The following is a 21,442-nucleotide window of genomic DNA, read 5'->3' on the forward strand; positions in this document are numbered from 1 at the left end:
AGATCCAGACTAATATACTGTATCTACGCAGTGATATCAGTCTGTTAATTCATCCCTTTGTGTAGTGTAGTGTAGTGTAGTGTAGTGTAGTGTAGTGTACAGATGTCACCAAATGGACCCTTGAATGAACACTCAGGACTAGACTGTGTCGACCTCATTGTGCAGCCTTTGGGCTGTTGTGCTGGTTGCCCCGGCAACAGCACCAGACAAACAAACAAACAAGCGACCTCACTGGACAGCGTGCGTGGGATCATGGTCAGAATGGAGTCATCCTGTATCAGCCCATCCTCGACAGAGGGTGTCCTCAGAGGGTGTCCTCGGTTCAAACAGGACTATTTGGGGGGGATCGTAAACGTGGCCTGAGACGGTGGAGAACCGCTGAACTAGTATAGTACCAGTACCAGTAAGACAGACGCCTTAAGGGCGATAAGCGACCGCAGGTTGCTGGGAAACAATAGGGTTTAAAAAAGTCAGTGTAAATCTGGCAATATGTACATAAACATGCACACACACACACACACACACACACACACACACACACACACACACACACACACACACACACACACACACACACACAAACGTACACAGAGACTATAGGGCTGTCTTTGACTCAGGATGTACAGTATAGCAAGTGTAAGTTGGGTGGGGGGGGGGTTTCAACATAAATACAGACAGCCGTGCATATGAGACAATATGGTGGGGGGGGGGGGGGGGGGGGCGGACATTAAATGACGATTCACTAGTAAGAGACCACACCTTCGCTCAAGATTAACAGTTTATTGAAACTGAATGAGATGAATGTGGAGTGGAGTGAGGAACCCAAGGTGGGGCGAGACTCAGGGTGGGGGCGTATAGTCTCTGGAGCTGACGGCCATCTTTGCTCTATACTCGGAATGAGCGGTTGGTCGTCTCTGCTCCGTCACTGCCCCCCCTGGATTCCTAGAGAATCGAGGCGGAAGGAGGAGGTTGGCGATTTTGAATAATCGTGAAAATAGCCGATCTACAAGTGCAGTACTCACAACCCGTGTTTGGCCTGTCGTGGAGCAGAACAAACAACTTGGTTGAGAGATCGCAGGTGTATTTATACTGTGGTGATTGCACCGGGGATTGGCCGGGTGATAATGAAAGGCAGGTGAGTTTGATGAGGAGGGAGGAGTGGTTAAGGTCAAGCGGAAGGAGGTCTCTTCTCCCGAAACTGCGTTGTATAAATACAACTTCCCGAACGTTTGTGTGCAGTTGAGCATAATAGAGAATCATGGAGAAGAGTATAGAAAGAACAGAGAAGAGAATAATGGATGTCTTTGACAACATAAATGTTTATTATTTCTGCAGGTTGTATATTGTCTTCGGCAGTCTGATAGGGTCCAAGTGGATAAAGGCCATGTGCTAAAATGTAAATTGTGTATTAGTATCATCCTTCTTGGAATAAGGAGAAGGATGTCAAATCACCTCACTCTGATCTAACATTTATACTACTGTATACAGTCAAATGTTTGTGTTGTTTTCTGTTCTTTGCTTCCAAAGAGTGCATGAGGGTAGTCGATGTTAAGCACGATTCTCTCTGTCAATATAATATAATGAATGTTAATTAGCTGCACTTATTTCAGTTACTGGAATGTTGACAATCTTTCGTTGAAAGGTCACAACTTGATTAACGGCGCTTCAAATTATAATCCTTCATTTGTCACAATTAAGAGCATACTGTCGGCCTACCTTGGCTCATGCTATACGTTTTGCTTAAATTAACTTGCAGATGAACTGAGTCCACATCACGCTTTGTGGGGAAATGTTTATCGCAAATACGATTTTTGAAATTCCACTGTGACCATGTGAACATTTTGAACTGGTGAAACGAGACATTCTGCACAATGAGTATACAGTTAATAAAGTGTACTTTTACTGTATTGGTATCACTCTGAAAACACAGTTTTGAAGGTTTCAAAGAAGGAAAAAATCTTTTATTTTTTAAATGTTGTTATTAGGGGCGGCTGTGGCTCAGGAGGTAGAGCAGGTCGTCCATGGGTTGGCGGTTCAAATCCCTGTCCACATGTCTAAGTGTCCTTGGGCAAGAAGACACTGAACCCTAACATTGCCTCCAATGAGTCGGTCGGTGTGAGCTCGCCACCGTCGGTGTGTGAATGTGGGAAGTGAGGACGCTGGCGTCGACTGTTCGCTGCTTCACCTCCCAATGTATGAATGCATTTTTACCAGTTATTTGGTTGTGAATCTCTGCTGTAGCCGATTTAAACGGCTCTGAATCTCACAATGCACGTGGATCTATACATGACACACGTTTCAAGTAAGATGAACTGGTCGAACATCAATCTTCCATGCTATAGTGCGCACCAGAACATTTAGTATCTGTACAGAACAAACTCCTCATTACTAATAAAATCACAGCTTTCACACACATCATCTTAAGCCACGACGTCATGCAGCAAACGCACACAACACACAACCAGGGCCGAGACATTATGGTTTATGAGAAGAAATTAAAAAAAACGAAAACACACACAAATTACTCCAAAGGAACAGTGATTGTTTCAAGGCTGCGTGGTTAACCCTGAACTGGAATGATGTAATCACACCGTCTGGTTCTGGATGGAAGACGTACCGCAGCATTCGCTCCATCTTATGTCATTTTATAGGATGGAGTCATTGTTGTTAACTTGCTGTTGTTGTTGGGAATAAAGACATGGTTTAGGTAGTGTGGGAGATGGCACATTTTAGCAGGTCACACCTGGCCTGACTCCAAACTAATACTCTGCACAGCAGCCATATATATATATATATATATATATATATATATATATCTTTTTAAATTATTTATTTTTGTGGCTTTCGCCTTTATTTTATATTTTTTTATGGAGGGACAGACAGTAGGCTGACAGGAAATGTGGAGCGAGAGATGGGGGAAGACATGCAGTAAAGGCCGTCGGGATCGGGAGTCGACTGGATTACCAGCCAAGGTGCCTGGACCGCTGAGCCACGGCCCAGGCCCACAGCAGCCATATCGGAAAAGAAATTGGGCTTCTTCCTTAATTGCTTCCTTCATGGGGGTTACCATGAACGGCTGCGGTGGTTCAGCGGTAGAGTGGCCGGATGGTGAACCGCAAGGTTGCCAGTTCGAACCCTGTGGGCTCCCCCAGAGTTGGTGTCGAAGTGTCCTTGAGCAAGACACTGACTGAACCCCTAATTGCTCCTGATGTGCAGGTTGGTGCCTTGCATGGTTTCCGCTGCCATCGGTGGGTGAATGTAACGCACAAGCTCTGTGAAGCGCCTTGGATAAAGGCGCTTTACAAATGCCCCATTTTATCAAGTCAGTCAGTATCATGGTCAGTATCAGGTATGATGTCAAGAAGATCATGTCAATATCATTTAAAATGCATTTTCTAAATGTACAAGTTTAAAACTTCTAGGGAAAGATGTACACAATATTGTTTTTTAATCAGCAGTATGTGTGTTGCTACAGTATATGTACCGTACTTTGCATTGCAGTTTCATTAAAATAAAAAATAAACGTGACGTATAATCATGGAGTGAGACAATGGGATGGATTGTGTACATTCATGTTGTTTAATTCAGTTTATCTCAGCTGTACAGACTGGATTTGATAACAAAATAAAAAATAGAAACATGCCTATGAAAAAAAAAGAAACAGAAAGAAAAAAGAAACTTATAAAGGAGAATGGCAATGAAAGTGCATTGACTGTATGTACATGATTGACAGGTTGTCATGACATGACATGATTGACAGGCTGCATGTAAGCTTTTGGTTATAGACATCCACACAAAATGTACAAGATGACCACATTTACAGTAAGTATGCTTAATTAATAGCAAGTATCTTCAGTGGGTCAATGTTTTTAATCTCAAATGACACGGTTAATAAAAAAATAAAAACATACATTTATTCCTAAAGGAGACTAAAAGCTATTAATGACATAAAAACAAAAAATGAAATCCCTTTTTGTGTATAATTAAGTGAAAGCATAAAGCAACTCCATGCAGTGCCTATACCACGATGACATGGAGCCAGAGTTACCATATACACCCCGCTACCATGCGCTATTAAATAAATTAAATAAATCTCTCTGGATGCTGAAAACACAAAATCTCGGCTTTCTCGTCTTTGGCGCTCTGAAAAAGGCGTGAAATCTGGCCCGTGGGTGGCATCTAAAGAGTTTACGGTACGGTACTCACTTTGTATCATCCACTGTTTGGTGAAAACCTTGCATGTCCAAAACGGTTTACTTTTCAAGAAATGGGGGGGGAATTATGTGTAGGCACAATGCAAGGAATAAATGCATTCGACCATGTATCCGAAGGAAGTCTGATCCAATCACTTTTAGATTTCTCCAGTTTAATCTTGAGTTTAAGTTTTGTTGTGTTCAAGATCTGATTTTAGGCATGTTTAATTAAGCCTCCAGGAAAATCCGTGTTGAGGTTCTTAATCCACTGTTTTTCATTAAAACGTCTTTGTCCTACTGTCCAGTTGAGATTGTGTTGAAGTCCAGCGCATTTTTAGAGCTTCACACACACCTACACACACACTTTCACTGTCAATTTATTTTTTACATAAGTTCACTGTCAAATGTATTTGTTTTTGTTTTTGTAAGCAGCTAAAATAGCCGAAACACAAGCCTGGCTATTTTTTGCTACTGTTGTCCCATGAAGTATAGGTATAGCACTATACAAAGTTGAAATATGGAGATACAAGGCATCCTCGCAAAACAGCAAAGATATATATATATTTTTTGGAAATTAGGCTGCATGCATGTTTTTCTTTATACACAAGATAATGATCTAGGCCGGTGGTGGTTCCCAAAGTGTGGTCCGGGGACCCCCAGGGGGCCTTGAAGTAGTTTCAGTGGGTCCCCAGCTAAATGATAGTTAACCCATTCTGACCTGAGATCAGATTCATACGAGGTTTCTACTGGACACACACTGGTCTGATGAACCCATTCTGACCTGAGATCAGATTCTAAAAATGTCAGTTGTTCTTCGATTTTTCAAAAATAGCAGACCTACAAGCTCGTAGCGCGCCACTCGGTGGCGCGCTATGAGCTTGTAGATCTGCTATTTTTCAATAGCTAAAGCATAACATGATGCTAACACCAAAATGGGTTCCCGTTCAGAATGGGTTAAGGAACCAAACGGGTCTGTAACTCAGAGTGTACGATAGTTTGTGTACACGCTCAGAGTTAATTTAACATTGATTGTACAATAATTATATAAATTGGGGTCCCAGAGAGAAGACATGCCATTAAAGGGGGGGTCCGTAGCCCAATGCATGTCCAACTGGGGGTTCATATATATTTATAAATAAAAGAAAGATCTAAGAAATTCCATGAATCATGAAATAAGTTTAAAATAGCCGATCTACAAGCTGGCAACAACGCGGCGCGAAGCGTCCCGTTGTGCGCTTGTAGATCTGCTATTTTCAATAGTTTGAGTCCCCAAAAGTATCTGTCTCGCTCATGAGATTACAGGTCCTAAATGGGAGATGAAATATATATATTATATATAAAATAAAAATGCATTTTCAATTCATATTATAATAGCATCGATGCAATACAAGTATGTACAACACAAAGTTTTTTTTTTGTTTGTTTTTTTTTCTTCCAAAAAGCTACCGAAAAAAAGAAAAAAAAACCTTCACACATACATGTACAGTACACATACATGTACAGACAGTACATACACATGTACAGTACACAGACATGTACAGTACACATACATGTACAGTACATACAAAGGCACCGTTTACACAAGATATATCCCTGTACTGAACCAGTCAAAGAGGTTCGGGGAAGAGTCAGTCCACCTGCCTAAAGTTTTATGTTAGAAATGTTGGAATATGGAGTATGGAAGTGGAACGTGTTCCTCAGTCATGTCGCAGGTCCTTGATGTGATCCATGGTCAGGCAATGCCCTTTTCTTTTCTTTTTTATATCATTTTTATCCCACGATTTTGTAACCCATTTTTCACCCCTGTGTCAATCATCTAATGTGATCCTGGGCTCTACACACCCTCGACCAACCTAGTCCCCATATATGGGGGACAAGGGGAGAGCAACGGACTTGAACTCATGCTTCCTTCATGCCTGAGTGTCCAAGTTGCTCCTTTACACCTGACAGGGGGGAGTTTCCCTGGTTGGACGTAGCGCGTGGAAGGAACACGTTATTCCAACCAGTTCCTTTCCCCTCCATCAGGCGCCCCGGCTGGCCAGGGGGAGGCAGTTTAGAGACCAGGATTAAGGCAATGCCCTTTGGATTGCTCACTGTCTTAGTATACATATGATACGGTTGATGATACTGCTTGGTGTTTGGTCGTGTAAACTAATTTAAACTTTATTTTTATTAATTTATCTCGTCTATCCTTGTTTTATATTATGTTTTTGTGTTCATACATAATGTGACTGTCCATGCATATACGTATTCTGTTGTTGTTTGTGTTTGTTTTTTCTGTTTATTTGTAAAAAATACAAATACAAATAAAGTACTAAATAAAATAAAATAAAATGTTGAGTATGGGTCCCCAGCATTTAGAAACTGCCGGATGCTAACTTGCATATTATGTTGGGCAATTTTCATAATTAGCAATATAAGCTGGGGTACCATTAACAACATATATAGAAGTAGAAGGCAAATATTTAAAATGTTCATTATGCTTTAAGTGGCATCATGTGACAAACTAGGGGGTTTCATGATTCTGAATCCATTGCAAGCATTCATTTTGCATAAAAAACACTCCTTGGGCTAAAATTTGGCCATATATGCAAGTTTGCCCAAAATTGCCCAACATATGCAAGTTAGCATCCGGCAGTTTCTAAATGCTGGGGACCCATACTCAACATTTCTAACATAAAACCTTTAGGGTACTCCAAAATGTCCCGGTTCACAATATGGGACTCTGGCAAGTGGACTATAGAAGAGTTGAAGCCGTTCTGGTTATAAGACCCAAACCGCTAAACAAGACCATACATACACAACGAAATAACGAGCGATTCATACTCCTATTTTAGAGCCGAATAAAAGTCAGTTCGGCTCTGTAGAGCCTACAATGTGACGTCATTTGGCTCTGTAGAGCCTACAATGTGACGTCATTTGGCTCTGTAGAGCCTACAATGTGACGTCATTTGGCTCTATAGAGCCTACAATGTGACGTCATTTGGCTCTGTAGAGCCTACAATGTGACGTCAGTTCGGCTCTGTAGGGCCAACAATGTGACGTCAGTTCGGCTCTGTAGGGCCAACAATGTGACGTCAGTTCGGCTCTGTAGGGCCAACAATGTGACGTCAGTTCGGCTCTGTAGGGCCAACAATGTGACGTCAGTTCGGCTCTGTAGAGCCTACAATGTGACGTCAGTTCGGCTCTGTAGGGCCAACAATGTGACGTCAGTTCGGCTCTGTAGAGACTACAATGTGACGTCATTTGAGGTTTGGCGGGGGGGGCGGTACCGTCCTAAAGTCGCCTCTTCGGTGCTACTGAAACTTTCTGACGAGCCGAAATCATTTGGGCACTACAGCGCCGAAACAGCGGTAAAATAGGAGTATAAATCGGCCCTTAATTAAGGACACCAAATTTGTCCCTTTTTCTTTTACACTTTTGAGTTAAATTGACACTCAGAATCTGACTGTGCTACGACTGGAGAAAGGCTACACGCATGCATTTATTGAACGGGAAACTCGCTGATTGTCTTTAAAAAAAAAAAAAAAGCACAAACCTGCTCTTCTTATTAATAATTATGAACTATACATGGAATCCGTGTTGATATCAACGTGTAAATCATCATGTCAAAATACATCAAATTAAATGTATTGGAACCGTCACAGTGCTTTTTAACAGCGGGCGGACAGCGAGCGGCGACTCTCTGGGCGATAAAGATCTCAGAGTGGGCGTTCCTGCTGTCATTACTGTCATACTGTATTATGTGTCCTCGCTTTGAAGCATATGTAAAAAAATGAGAACTGTAAATCAGAGGTTCCCATTACTGGTGGTACTTTAGCGCCCCCCTCTGGTGGTACACGGAGGAGTCGCCCCCAAAAAATACAGGTAGTTCTTCTGAACAAGCAATTGGTTGAAATAGGGCTATCCAGCCGTGCTGGAATGAGCACGACAGCACGCCTATAGCCAATCATAGAAGATTTGACAACGGATTAATCACGTTAGAAATATCAGGAGTTGTGCTGATTAGTGATTACTAGACAGAGTTTTGTCAGAGCAGCAGCAGAATTATTGGCTTATAGGAATGGAACAAAAAGGGAAGGTCTATACGCTCCTGTATTTTAACATCAGTTATTATGGTGGTACTTGGAGAGACAAATATCTTCTGAGGTGGTACTTCGGTATGAGAAGGTTGGGAACCAATGGGCTGTAAACGTCCAACTAAATGGACTAAATGGTCCACTAAACGTTTCTCCTCGGGAACAGAAGAAGTGGAACTATAGGAACCACATTTCGCTGCTATATGGTTCCAACGTGGAGGGACCGCAAACATAGCAACACATGAAATTTGATTGGCTGTCGCCGGACGAAAAAATACAATATTTCCATGTTTTCGGGCGCCGTTCCTCCGCCCACTTTTCTACTTTATCGCCTCTTCGCCTATCATCGCCAGTATAGTTGCCGTTTGTCGCACTTCCGGGGAAAATTCGCCAGGCTGTCGCCCCCAGCTGTTAAAACGCACCGTGGTCAAAAGACAGTTTGTCATTTTTAAAGAAGCCCTTCACACCAAGTTTATCGATATATAAAACAAAGAGAATTACGCTTGTGTCCAACGCACACACGCAACGCAACGCACCCCAACACGTCTGCAATAGGCCATCTTTAAAGTCATACTGTGTAACATTCATCATAGTAGACTTTTCTTTTCTTTACTCGACACCTGCTACATTTCGTCGTTTGTCTATACAGAAGGAGCGCTCGAAAGTGAACGCCATCGCCCGTGAATATTACACCTCATCACAAGCAGTATTTATTAATGGTAAAATACAGAAATACGTATATATTTCCTGTGCCCGTGTCATTTCGCCGCTGAGTCTTGGGGGAGCAGTACAGTACGCGCTACTCACACATAAAAATAGTGTTGAATTGTGTTTTGGAGAAGTTGTCAAAAACAGAATTTGTGTGTAATGGGATATTGTGGAAAAAAACATACCGGTGGAAGATTATACAGTGTAGAAAATAACAAAAGTTACACAGTATAACTTTAAACGATTTAAATCAGTTGGAAACTATATAAAATATGGGGATTTTATTTCCACCCATAGCAAGACGTCCGCTTGCTGAATTAGTCGATAATTCGAAGAAGAGGGAAAAAAATAAAACAATAAAATGTAATAAAACACGTTTTTCCCTACTTGTCCTTTTAATTAATCAATACACCTTGATACCTGTGTGATCTCTCTCTCTCTCTCTCTCTCCCTCTCTCAATCACTCCACCACCACCATCTCAGTCTGTGAAAGTGACCTGCCTACCCATAATGCATCACCAGCGGCGGTCTCGTCTCGACCGGACGCGTAGAACCCCTCCACCCACCCATGCCCCCAAAACCACCACCACCACCACCACCCCCACCTCCCCCTGTACAGACACAGGGGAGGGAGGGCTTGGAATGTCCCCGACGTGATCCCCTGGTGAACTGCAGGTCCTCCACCCCAAACCCAGGGGGGTTACACAACGGTGGGGTACTGTGGGAGTGGGGTATCATCATATCGTGACCTGGGTATAGGTTACAGTAAAGTGGGGGTGGGGGCTGCAGGGGGTGGGGAGTGGTCCGAGGGGTACGGGGAGGGGGACGGGACGTCAGGATGGAATCAGACCTGGCTGGCCGGGTGGCAGAGGTACGAGGAGTTGTTGGACAGAGGGTCTGCGCCGCTGTCAGCGCTGTGGGGGCGGGGGCAGCCCCCCCCCTCGCACCCCCCGGACTCTGAGAGGAGGGGGGGCAGGGGGGTGGCGAGGGAGCCCTCGCTGGTGCCCAGCTGGAGGCGCCTCATGTGACGGATCACCGCCGTGGCGTTGAACGCTTGCTGCAGCGATGACACACAACACAGTGACACGTATTAAGGGTGCGGCGCACACAGGACCCACATCCTGTTTAGAGCGTCCATCTTAATGCTAAATAAATAGCGTCAATGCTAGCGAGCTAAAATATACAGTAGCCATCCATGCTCTAGAAAGCGCCAATGTTTCCATCTAGACCACAGAACATGGACGCTATAGGTTTCATGCGATTAACCCATTTTGGCACAGAGTGGCGCTCTACGAGCTTGTAGTTCTGCTATTTATTTTTTTAATCGTGAAAATGTGGCGCAAATCCTGACAGAAAACTGTCAGGATTTAGAAGACATTTTATAAATTTCGACGTCAGGCCTAAATGGGGTAAAGAGATATTTCATAGCTTACCCTCCACTTGCTCTTGGCGAAGTTCTTCTTGATCTGAGCGCTGACCGACTCATGGATGTTCTTGTCCAGAGCGGTGTCCGCTGCAATCCTGAGCAACACAACAAGCACACACACACACACACACACACACACACACACACACACACACACACACACACACACACACACACACACACACACACACACACACACACACACACAACGTAACGGTCACACATCATCACTGTAGCAGATCCATGATGCATTGATCCATTATGTCCATGTTATGTGAAATGTTTTGTTGCAGTTTTTGTTTCGTTGTTTCGTCTGGTTGAATTGTTTGTTAAAAGTGTCTTTATGTATGAAGTGTATTTAGTGAATTGTGGAGCCCCTTGGAAACGAGATGGTTCATCATCTCAAGGGATTGTTCCTAATAAAGGATTTCAGACAGACACTGTCGTGGTGACATCATAATGTGTCCTTATCCGGGCGTGCGCGTATGTGTCTTTTGTTTTTACAAGTGTGTCTAAACAAAAAAAGACACAGTCATAATCTATACCAGCTTTGCGGCGAGCTAAACTATAAAAAACTGCAGTATTAAATAACATAATATGCCAGGACTATGCAACCGTAGGTACGGGTGCCAACATCGGTACAGGGGAAGGTGATCTGATCACTGGCACATGTGTGAGAGAGAGGTTTTCTTTTCTTTTAACCCATTTAGACCTGAGAAAAGATTCTACAAATGCCTTCTAAATGTTTTCTGAAAAACCCATGTTTCAGTCGTTCTCAAACATTTTCATGTCAAGGACCCCCAAAGATATATGTAACTGGCCACCGACCCCCATCTGAAAATATGTTGTTCCAGTGACCCCCCCCAAAAAGCAAAGATTTGAGTTCACTCTGAAAGAATATATATTCAATGATTTGCACCGCATTTTCACGATTTTACCACGCTATGAGCTTGTAGATCTGCTAAAGCATAACATAATGCTAAAGCATAACACAATGCTTTAAAACACCAAAAGGTGTTCCAGCCTCAAAATGGGTTAAGTTAAATGAAGTCCACTCACATCTATTGTATATAAAAAATTACCTCATGCACCACACATAATCCTACATTAATTCAAGACTCTGGGGGGCAGTCTGGGGGAGTACATGCTCATGACATCCTGATGATGTGAAAGAAAATATCTCTAAAGAAGAAATAACAATTGCGTTACGTATAGGGCAATCAATAGGGCCGCTATGGACAATCAAATCAGTCGCGGATATCACATTTTGATGTGGCGTCATAATTAAATTCAACTGACTGATCAAGAAAATAAAAAACATGGGTATTTCATATCAAAAAAGGGTTGCAGACCAGCCTTTGAACACTGTTTCAGAGACAGCAAATTCCAATTCTTATTAATGTATGAATTTGTATGTTTTCAACTGTAAAATATGTTGTTTTTGTTGTTTGTTTTTGTTTTTGCCACCAGATGGACAATCAAATCAGTTGCGGATATCAAATTTTTATGTGGCGTCATTATTACATTTAACTGACTGATCAAGAAAATTAAAAACAAGGTATTTCATATCAAAAAAGGTTGCCGACCTCCTTTGAACACTGTTTCAGAGACAGCTGTTTCAGAGACAGCAAATGCATATTAATGTATGAATTTGTATGTTTTCAACTGTAAAATATGTTGTTTTTTTGTTTGTTTTTGCCACCAGATGGCGGCCTGGTCTTATTTTTAATAATGAAAGGCACATTCCCATTTTGGAAGGAAAAGCCAAAATTCCCTCAGGGTGTTCCTTGACCAGTTTTGACAAGCTGCTAAAAAAAAGAGACAACAGCCGCGTGTACACACGTGTGCGTGTGTGTGTGTGTGTGTGTGTGCCAGTGTGACAGTAACTTTGCTTCCATTACCAGGGGTGTTGAAGGGCCTGCTCACAGGTATAACGCACCCTGGGGTCCTTCTCCATCAGGTGGATTATGAAATCTTTAGCTGGGAAAACATGAACCAAAAACACTGTCACATAATGAAGCAATATCACACGAGAGGGTGTGCTTTACAGTCATTAACGGCACGCCTGCGTTGCTGCAGGAAACGCGCCGATAGGCTGCAGTTCCGTTAGCAGCGCAGAAGTGGTGAAAATAGAGCACATTATGTGCATCTTACTGTAGGCCTACCACGTACCGTTTACATTTCTGACCTATAAAGTATTCAATCAATCAATAAAAAATAAAAAAGTCCTTTTACCTGAATCAGAGATATCGTCCCAGTAGGGAGAGTCAAACTCGTACTCCGCCTTTAGGATCTGCTCAAACAGCTTAGCGTCGTTCTCGTCATAGAACGGAGGGTAGCCGCACAGCCTGGGACCGCATGGGAGAGAGGAACAGGTGTCACATACACACACACACACACACACACACACACACACACGCATGGCGCACATGCTAAAATCCATGCATTAGCGCCCCTCAAAAAAGAGCATACAAAGGACAAGTCTTCTAATAGAGCACCGAAGTCTGACATCAATATAGAGGGCGCAATTAAAATCCACAGGTTCATGTACTTTTTATCTGCATTGTAATCCCCATAGGAGGGGATTTTAGATCGCCTCATATAAGAACTGTGTTTGAAAAATAAACATGTCATCCTGACGGCCGCTTCACTCATTATGGATATGAAGAATCAACTGACTGAGAGAAAACGCTATAATGTTACTGCTGCTGAATTAGTTACATTTTCGCTAGAAACAGACCGTATCATATATGAGTGACTGACTGTCGCAAACGATACAGAGACACCTCCCTGACAATAACGCAGAGACAGCTTGTTTATTTTTGGACCACAATGCTTTCCGGTATATGAAACGATTTTAAGATCACCCCATGTTATTCTCCATAGAGAAATGACTTCCGTGAACCAGGGGAATGGAGGGTAGGATGAGCAGGTGACGTCAAGACTTCGGCGCTCTATGATTGATGGTTTAAGTGGTTAACTTAACTGAAAATACATTAAGATGAATCCAACACAACGCTACAGTGGCAGGGTGGGGGGGTCCCTGCTTCGTGTCTCTCTCAGCTAAAGGGGGTCCTTGGCCCAGGAAAACATTGAGGACCCCTGCTGGATAACTTAAGTGGTCAAATGTCACTCACAGTATGTAGGCGATAACTCCGATAGACCAACAGTCCACCGCCTTGCTGTAGGGTTTCTGAGCCAGGACTTCAGGGGCTGATGATGAGAGACACAAGCATCACATCATAGCATGAAGGAATGGACATTCTATGGACCACAGCTCCACCATGGCTGTCAGCATACAGTACAATTACAATGTAGGCATTTAGCAGACGCTCTTAATCCAGAGCGACTTTCATTAAGCAAGAACAAAAAGCAAGGCAATACATCACTATACATAAAAAGTAGTTATCATGAAACATGCGTAAGCTAAGAACGTAACAGTGGAGTATCTATGAAACTATACATAGATATAGAACTATACTATACTATACACTACTGTATGACTACATACAATGCAATTATAGTGCTGTCTACATAACATGGTATAAGTCTGTATCAAATGCTATCTAAGTCTACAGAAATGCTATCTAAGGGGGTATAGGGTAAGTGCTATGGGCCTTGATGGAATCTGAAAAGGTGGGTTTTCAGACTACGGCGGAAGATAGGGAGTGTAGATAACTTTTTTTGTAACCACCGCGCTCTGACTTATGGTGCGTTATATCCGCTTAAATCAGCAATGTAATAAAAAACTGTTTTTATTCTCTACATCATAAATGGACAGACGTTGTGGCTCTCCAGCCTTCATCAGTGTGGATAGTCTGTCCATTTATGATGTAGAGAATACTAACAGTTTAAATGCATTCTTGGTGTGTGCGACTACGACCCTTTAACTTTATTACAATGTCAGCATACAGTATACATTCATATACAGTTTTTAAACAATAAACACTTCTGGTATCGCTGCCTTAATATTAGTCACATATTAACTTCACTGTATATTTCACAATGCAGGTTTACAGGTGTGAAAGCTGTATAAGCTAAAGTTTACAAGTGTGAAAGCTGTATAAGCTACCCGTGATTCATTAAATAATATAACACCAGATTAAACAATCAAATGATTGGCTCATGAACGTGACAAAAACCAACAAACAAAAAACATCTCCATAAATTCAAGGCTACTTCCTTTCACGTGTAATGCAGTTATGTGAGAGAGAGAGAGAGACCTTCAGAGGAGCAAATAATAAATAAAATAAAGATTAACCCATTCTGAACGGGAACCCATTTTGGTGTTATAGCATCATGTTATGCTTTAGCTATTGAAAAATAGCAGATCTACAAGCTCATAGCGCGCCACCGAGTGGCGCGCTACGAGCTTGTAGATCTGCTATTTTTGAAAAATCGAAGAACGACTGACATTTTTAGAATCTGATCTCAGGTCAGAATGGGTTCATCAGACCAGTGTGTGTCCAGTGGAAACCTCGTATGAATCTGATCTCAGGTCAGAATGGATTAAAGATACTTAACGGCAACGCCGATTAGCGCCGATTCGCACAAGTTTCCGCGGTCTCCTCTACTGCTACTTTATGCATCTTTGAAACATCTCATCTACACTCAGGCGATGCTATATTTGTCCGTGACCAGACAGTGGTAGCCTACAGCTGCATCTATTGGACTGGAGAGTGGATTGACTTTCAAGGGACCCCCAGGGTACCGCCGTCCAAAATACAGAAAAGGTAACCGAGGGTCCCGAAAGGGGCTACAGTATGTGTGAACTCACCAACATATCCAGGCGTTCCACAGGCAGTAGACATGACGCTGTCAGAGCCCTCGATCTTGGACAGGCCGAAGTCGCTGATCATGATCTTGGAGTCTTCGTCCATACTGTAATACAGCAGGTTCTCAGGCTGCGGTGGCAGAAGACACACATAAAGATGGACCCAAAATGAACAAATTATTGTCTTGAACAGCTTCCTGTAGGATGTCAAGGAAGCTCTGAGAAGGAAGTGAAGTGGTCACGTGACTGGGCTGCGCCATGACACTTTCATGGACACTTTCATGGGAGCCAAACTACCCGGAGGTTTGGCAGAATGCACTGGAGTCAATGAGAGCTCAGTGACCAGCTCATGAACACTGGAGTCAATGAGAGCTCAGTGACCAGCTCATGAACAAACGTTATTTATGAACAATTGAGACCTTTTGTAAAGTAATCACTTTTGGAAAATAACAGAAGACATGTAACACATTATTGTCTGCTGTGTTGTTATTCGATGTGTACACTGTAATGTTTATAGAGGTATGATATCTAAAGAGCACAAAGTACATTTCTGAACGCACCAAGTATCGCGAGACTTCCCACGGTTTCCTGTCTGGCAGCCAAATCTCACGATACCTGAAACGATACCTGCATGCTGCTGTTTAGATCCTCAGATAAAATTATATACTGTGCACTCTGTGCACATCGAAAAGTAAGTGATTAGAAAACAAACTGTGATAATGAATGTCTTCTGTTATTTTCCAGAAGTGATTACTTTACAAAAGGTCTCAATTGTTCATGAATAATGTTTGTTATGAGCTGGTCCAGCCGGCTCCATTCATTGCCATGCATTCACTGCACTTCCGGTGTGAGTTTGGCTCCCATGAAAGTGTCCATGAAAGTGTCATGGCGCAGCCCAGTCACGTGACCACTTCACTTCCTTCTCAGAGCTTCCTTGTAGGAGGTGTGTGTGACCAGCGGCCAGGCAGACTGACCTTGAGGTCACGTCTGGACCATGAACCATGTCGTGTAGAAGGTACTGACCTTGAGGTCTCGGTGAACGATGCCCATGTCGTGGAGGTACTTGACGGCGTCCAGGATCTGCTGGATGAGTTTGCTGGCGTCCTTCTCCGTGTAGAAGCCCTTCTCTATGATGCGGTCGAACAGCTCCCCTCCGGACACCCTGCAAAGCAACCACACAGGACACAACGCCATGAGGTCAGGGGTCATAACCACACAGGACACAACGCCATGAGTCAGGGGTCATAACCATACAGGACACAACGCCATGAGTTCATCATAAACACATAAAGAGCTAGCACTGAATGACCACAGCAGCTCTGTAATTCATTTGTACACTCTCAGAGTTAAGAGGGTCCTTTGAAAATAAACAAGTTTAATCTCACACCAGAGGGAGTTCAACAAACCACGTGTCGGTCAACCCAGATTCGGCCCAAACAAGGCATTAAATTAATTTCGCTCCCATGCCACAAAAATGTCCCTTTTCTATTTTCCTATAGGCTACTGTACAGATTTTCCCTTTTTTCTAACCATGTAATTTTATTTTTTTTATTTTTAGCATAGATGTGTATATGTGCAGTGTTTAAATGTTTTGATGAATTGAAGATGGAGGACCCTGATGTAAACAACTTAAGTCTTATAGTGCTTTTTCTGGTTTTATCCTCTTAGCAGTTGACCTGTACCGACATGTAGCTTCCTTGAACTGTACTCATTCTGCAATCTGTTAATACAAAATGTCAGGTGGAATTATAATCATTATGAATTAAGGCATCAAGGACCACCAAAATACATTTTAGTTGACTAAAACATTCCATGTGACTAAAATGTGACTAAAACGAAATGTAAACTATTCAATAGACTATGACTAAAACCAAAATTGACTGCCAAAAACAACAAACCAAAGTGACTCGCTAAACCACATATCCAGTGTCGCTCCCACTGCAATTCAACCTGCTCTGAGCCTTCATGGCCACTAGGTGGAAGCGTTGCTTCATCTACTATACAGGGCATAATACACATGATGAACATGACAGCAAACATAATTGCTCACACACTCAAAAGTAATAATAAAAAAAGAATTGCCACAAAAATCATCACAAACACGCTACCCCCACATGCACGTGATCGTCACACGTTTAACCCATTTAGGCCTGACGTCGAAATGAAAAAAAGAATCTTCTAAATCCTGACATTTTGACTGAAATACTTATGTTTCTATATCAGTGGTGCTCAATATTTCATGCCAAGGACCCCCAAAAATATATATGTAATTGGCCGTCGACCCCCATCTGAAAATATGTTGTTCCAGGGACCCCCCCAGAAGCAAAGATTTCAGTTAAAAAACTGAAACTCTGAAAGAATATATATTCAAAGATTTGAGGCAACATTTTCACGATTTTTCAAAAAATAGCAGACCTACAAGCTCGTAGCGCGGCACTTGGTGCCGCGCTACGAGCTTGTAGATCTGCTATTTTTCAATAGCTAAAGCATAACATAATGCTTGCCTTAAAACACCAACAGGGGTTCCCGCTAAAAATGGATTAATCACAGCACAAATATAGCACAGACGCATCGAAGACGCATCGAAGACGCATCGAAGACGCACGCATCGGAAGAAGACGCATGAAAGCATGAAAGCGAGGGAGTGCCAAGAAGTGCAGATAATGAGGCTAAAAATGTAAGATGAGAAGAACAAGTGGGCATGAAAAGAAAGAGAGACAAACAGAGAAGGGAAGCTCGTTGCTTCATGTCGAGGCATAGATTTGGGCTTGTTGGTGTTTAGTGGAGATGAATATACATTTATTTATTTATATTTATTTATTAAACTATGGAACGCACTGCCCTCCCACGTCAAACTGGCCCCTTCCATCGAGACTTTTAAATCTGGCCTAAAGACCCACCTCTATACCTTAATTGGCTTTTAACCCTGCTTCAGTTCCTTCGGTCCTACATGTATATGTTTTGTCTCACTGTGATGCTGTTGTCTTGAGTTCCTTCGGTCCTTGTATATGTTTTGTCTCACTGTGATGCTGTTGTCTTGAGTTCCTTCGGTCCTTGTATATGTTTTGTCTCACTGTGATGCTGTTGTCTTGAGTTCCTTCGGTCCTTGTATATGTTTTGTCTCACTGTGATGCTGTTGTCTTGAGTTCCTTCGGTCCTTGTATATGTTTTGTCTCTCTGTGATGCTGTTGTCTTGAGTTCCTTCGGTCCTTGTATATGTTTTGTCTCACTGTGATGCTGTTGTCTTGAGTTCCTTCGGTCCTTGTATATGTTTTGTCTCACTGTGATGCTGTTGTCTTGAGTTCCTTCGGTCCTTGTATATGTTTTGTCTCACTGTGATGCTGTTGTCTTGAGTTCCTTCGGTCCTTGTATATGTTTTGTCTCACTGTGATGCTGTTGTCTTGAGTTCCTTCGGTCCTACATGTACATGTTTTGTCTCACTGTGATGCTTCTCTGTTGTTTTTCTGTAATGTGTCTCAGTTGTTTTCACTGTCTGTACTTTGTTTTCTCGCTGTTGTTTTTCTGTGTGGTAGCTGTAGTGCATTTGTTTTTATTTTTCTCCTGTACAGCACTTTGTAAACCCTGAGTTTTGAAACGTGCTATATAAATAATCTGGATTGGATTGGATTTACAATGTCTGTCTGTCTGTCTGTCTGTCTGTCTGTCTGTCTGTCTGTCTGTCTGTCTGTCTGTCTGTCTGTCTGTCATATCTCAATATGTTTCAACTGGACACGACACTGACCTCATCAAACCCTGGACAGCCACACATGCAGAAGACTGGATCATCACCTAGAGACATTCTGCATAATATGTGGAGCCGGCCAGCAACTATATCTACATCTGACCTCAAACCCTTAGATCTCCATATTGTGGAGCTGACCTGTTCTGACATTCCATTATGTTGATCCCCGCCCCGGCAGCCGGCGAAAACTAAAAGTTCTCTACAGGCCCGAGAATTAAGGTCCGGCTACCTGGGCCCTACCTGGGCCCTACCTGGGCCCTACCTGGGCCCTAACTGGGCCCAGGTAGTCTCAAATAGAGACAGGGACGAAGGAATGTTTGTGCCTGCAAGCGAAGGCCGGATGGGAGAAGGATGTATACTCTCCGTGTGGTGGGTGAGCAGCATCAGATCGGATACACAGGGCCTTGTTAAGTACCTGGGCTAACTGGGCCCTAACTGGGCTGGCCCAAGGCCCCACCTGGCCTTACTAATTAGCACACATTAATCGAATATTGTCCTAATATTGCGGGGGGGGGGAAATTCTACCACATAGTATACTGAACAAACACACCATGGCAACGACTGCTATAAGAATATAGAGCTATTTAAGACGTATTTTAACAAAAAACAAATGTAACACCTCATGCACCTTTTGAAACACATGAGCGAAAAAATCACGACCGAATGGTTATACGCCTCATTCTATAAACTAAGTTTAGAACCGCCAGCAGCATTGTGACCTTAATTAGTGACTAGTGATCCGGATTGGATTTAACCCATCCTGAACGGGAACCCATTTTGGTGTTAGCATCATGTTATGCTTTAGCTATTGAAAAATAGCAGATCTACAAGCTCATAGCGCGCCACCGAGTGGCGCGCTACGAGCTTGTAGGTCTGCTATTTTTTGAAAAATCGAAGAACGACTGACATTTTTAGAATCTGATCTCAGGTAAGAATGGGTTAATCAGACCAGCGTGTGTCCAGTGGAAACATCGTATGAATCTGATCTCAGGTCAGAATGGGTTAATTAATGCCCCCAGAGGACTTCAGAGGTGTCCAAAAAACAGAGTCGGAGTTGGAGTTTGTAGCTCAGCAGCAGCCTGCTATCTATCTGTAATGAATGGAATCTAAAAAGGGCTCCAAATATAGATTTTTCCCCCAATTAGATAAAGCGCCCCATAAAATAATCAATGGCTGTAGTCCTAAACCTCTCCATTCTGTTCCTCTGTGTGTGACAAACCCTCCACTATACCACTTAACCACTTCAACCCCATACGGGGGGTGAGTGGAGTCCATTTTGTTTTGTCGTTGGGTGAGATTTCAATTTCATCACCAATTCCATGCTGTATCGACGTTGGTAATAGGAGAGATAAACAGGCAAACGTTGATCAAAATAACAATGATTCTACATTCTCTAAATCGTGTAGACTTCTTGTAAATTAAGTAATGCAGATGTTTATTAACACTCTTGAGAGTGTAAAAACGTTCTCGTTGGGAAGGCCTTATATTCGTGTTGAACTGTACTGTAACCGATCGATTTACAGCAGCCCATTTAGGAACCAGAACTCTGTGGAAAGTTTATCCATATTTTGAAAGACAGGTGTATATTTAAAAAAAATTCTAGAGCGATCAAAATAAGCGATTTAGCGATAACCCCACCGCGCGCTGCGTGCATGCGCTCAGCATGTTGTTTTCACCTGTACCACTCGAATCCTCCTGTAAATGGTTAAACCCTTTGCAGGACGGAGTTCCTCAGGGCTCTGCACTAGACCTGCTCCCGTTTACAACCTCACGTCGTTCTGCATCGTGAGCTTGTAGATCTGCTACCCCCCCCCCCCCTCCCCAAGAATACAGACGATAGGTTCTATATACAGTGATACATGGTTGATATAGAATCTATATCAACCATTTATCACTGTATATAGAACCTATCGGCACATTATCTAATTGGGGGGGAAAATAATCTATATTATAGATTATCTTTCCCCCCAATTAGATAATGTGGCCCATAAAATAATAATCAATCTCACTGGTCCTAAATCCTTTCTCCTAGATGTCATACAGTTAATTTACAGTATATGCCATATTGCACCACCGCATGTCACTTGATCTTTAAGCTAATGAGGCAATAGGTCTTTCTCTCAGTGTGCGTGCGTGTGTTTGCATACAGTACTGTACAGTACAAAATTATATACAGTGCAGTACCCTCACACATAAAAACTCATACAGTACAGAGTACACACAGTACAGTGCTACTCACACACATATATATAAACACATACAGTACACATAAACACATACAGTAGGTACAGTACTCACAGCTGCATGATAAGGTAGAGATGAGATTTACTTTCAAAGATGTCCTCCAGGGAGACGATGTTGGCATGTTTGATCCTGAGAGAGAGAGAGAGAGAGAGAGAGAGAGAGAGACACAGAGAGACAGAGAGAGAGAGAGAGAGAGAGAGAGAGAGAGAGAGAGAGACAGAGAGAGAGAGAGACACAGAGAGACAGAGAGAGAGAGAGAGAGAGAGAGAGAGAGAC

The 21,442-nt window shown here is 42.6% G+C and overlaps 1 protein-coding gene across 1 annotated transcript; it reads right to left on the reverse strand.

Annotated features, from left to right (window-relative positions):
* Nucleotides 1–3,558: 3,558 nt before the first annotated feature.
* Nucleotides 3,559–21,295, reverse strand: LOC308312227 (calcium/calmodulin-dependent protein kinase type 1-like; the record flags this gene model as incomplete). Its single annotated transcript, XM_080794610.1, has 8 exons — nt 3,559–10,037; nt 10,414–10,501; nt 12,308–12,386; nt 12,642–12,754; nt 13,544–13,619; nt 15,184–15,310; nt 16,204–16,342; nt 21,221–21,295. Coding segments are annotated over 8 exons (910 nt in total), but the record flags the coding sequence as incomplete, so codon positions are not given.
* Between the last annotated feature and the right edge of the window lie 147 nt (nt 21,296–21,442).

Source organism: Protomyctophum bolini (genome assembly GCF_963924005.1).
Source record: "Protomyctophum bolini genome assembly, contig: SCAFFOLD_220, whole genome shotgun sequence".
Taxonomy (NCBI): Eukaryota; Metazoa; Chordata; class Actinopteri; order Myctophiformes; family Myctophidae; genus Protomyctophum; species Protomyctophum bolini.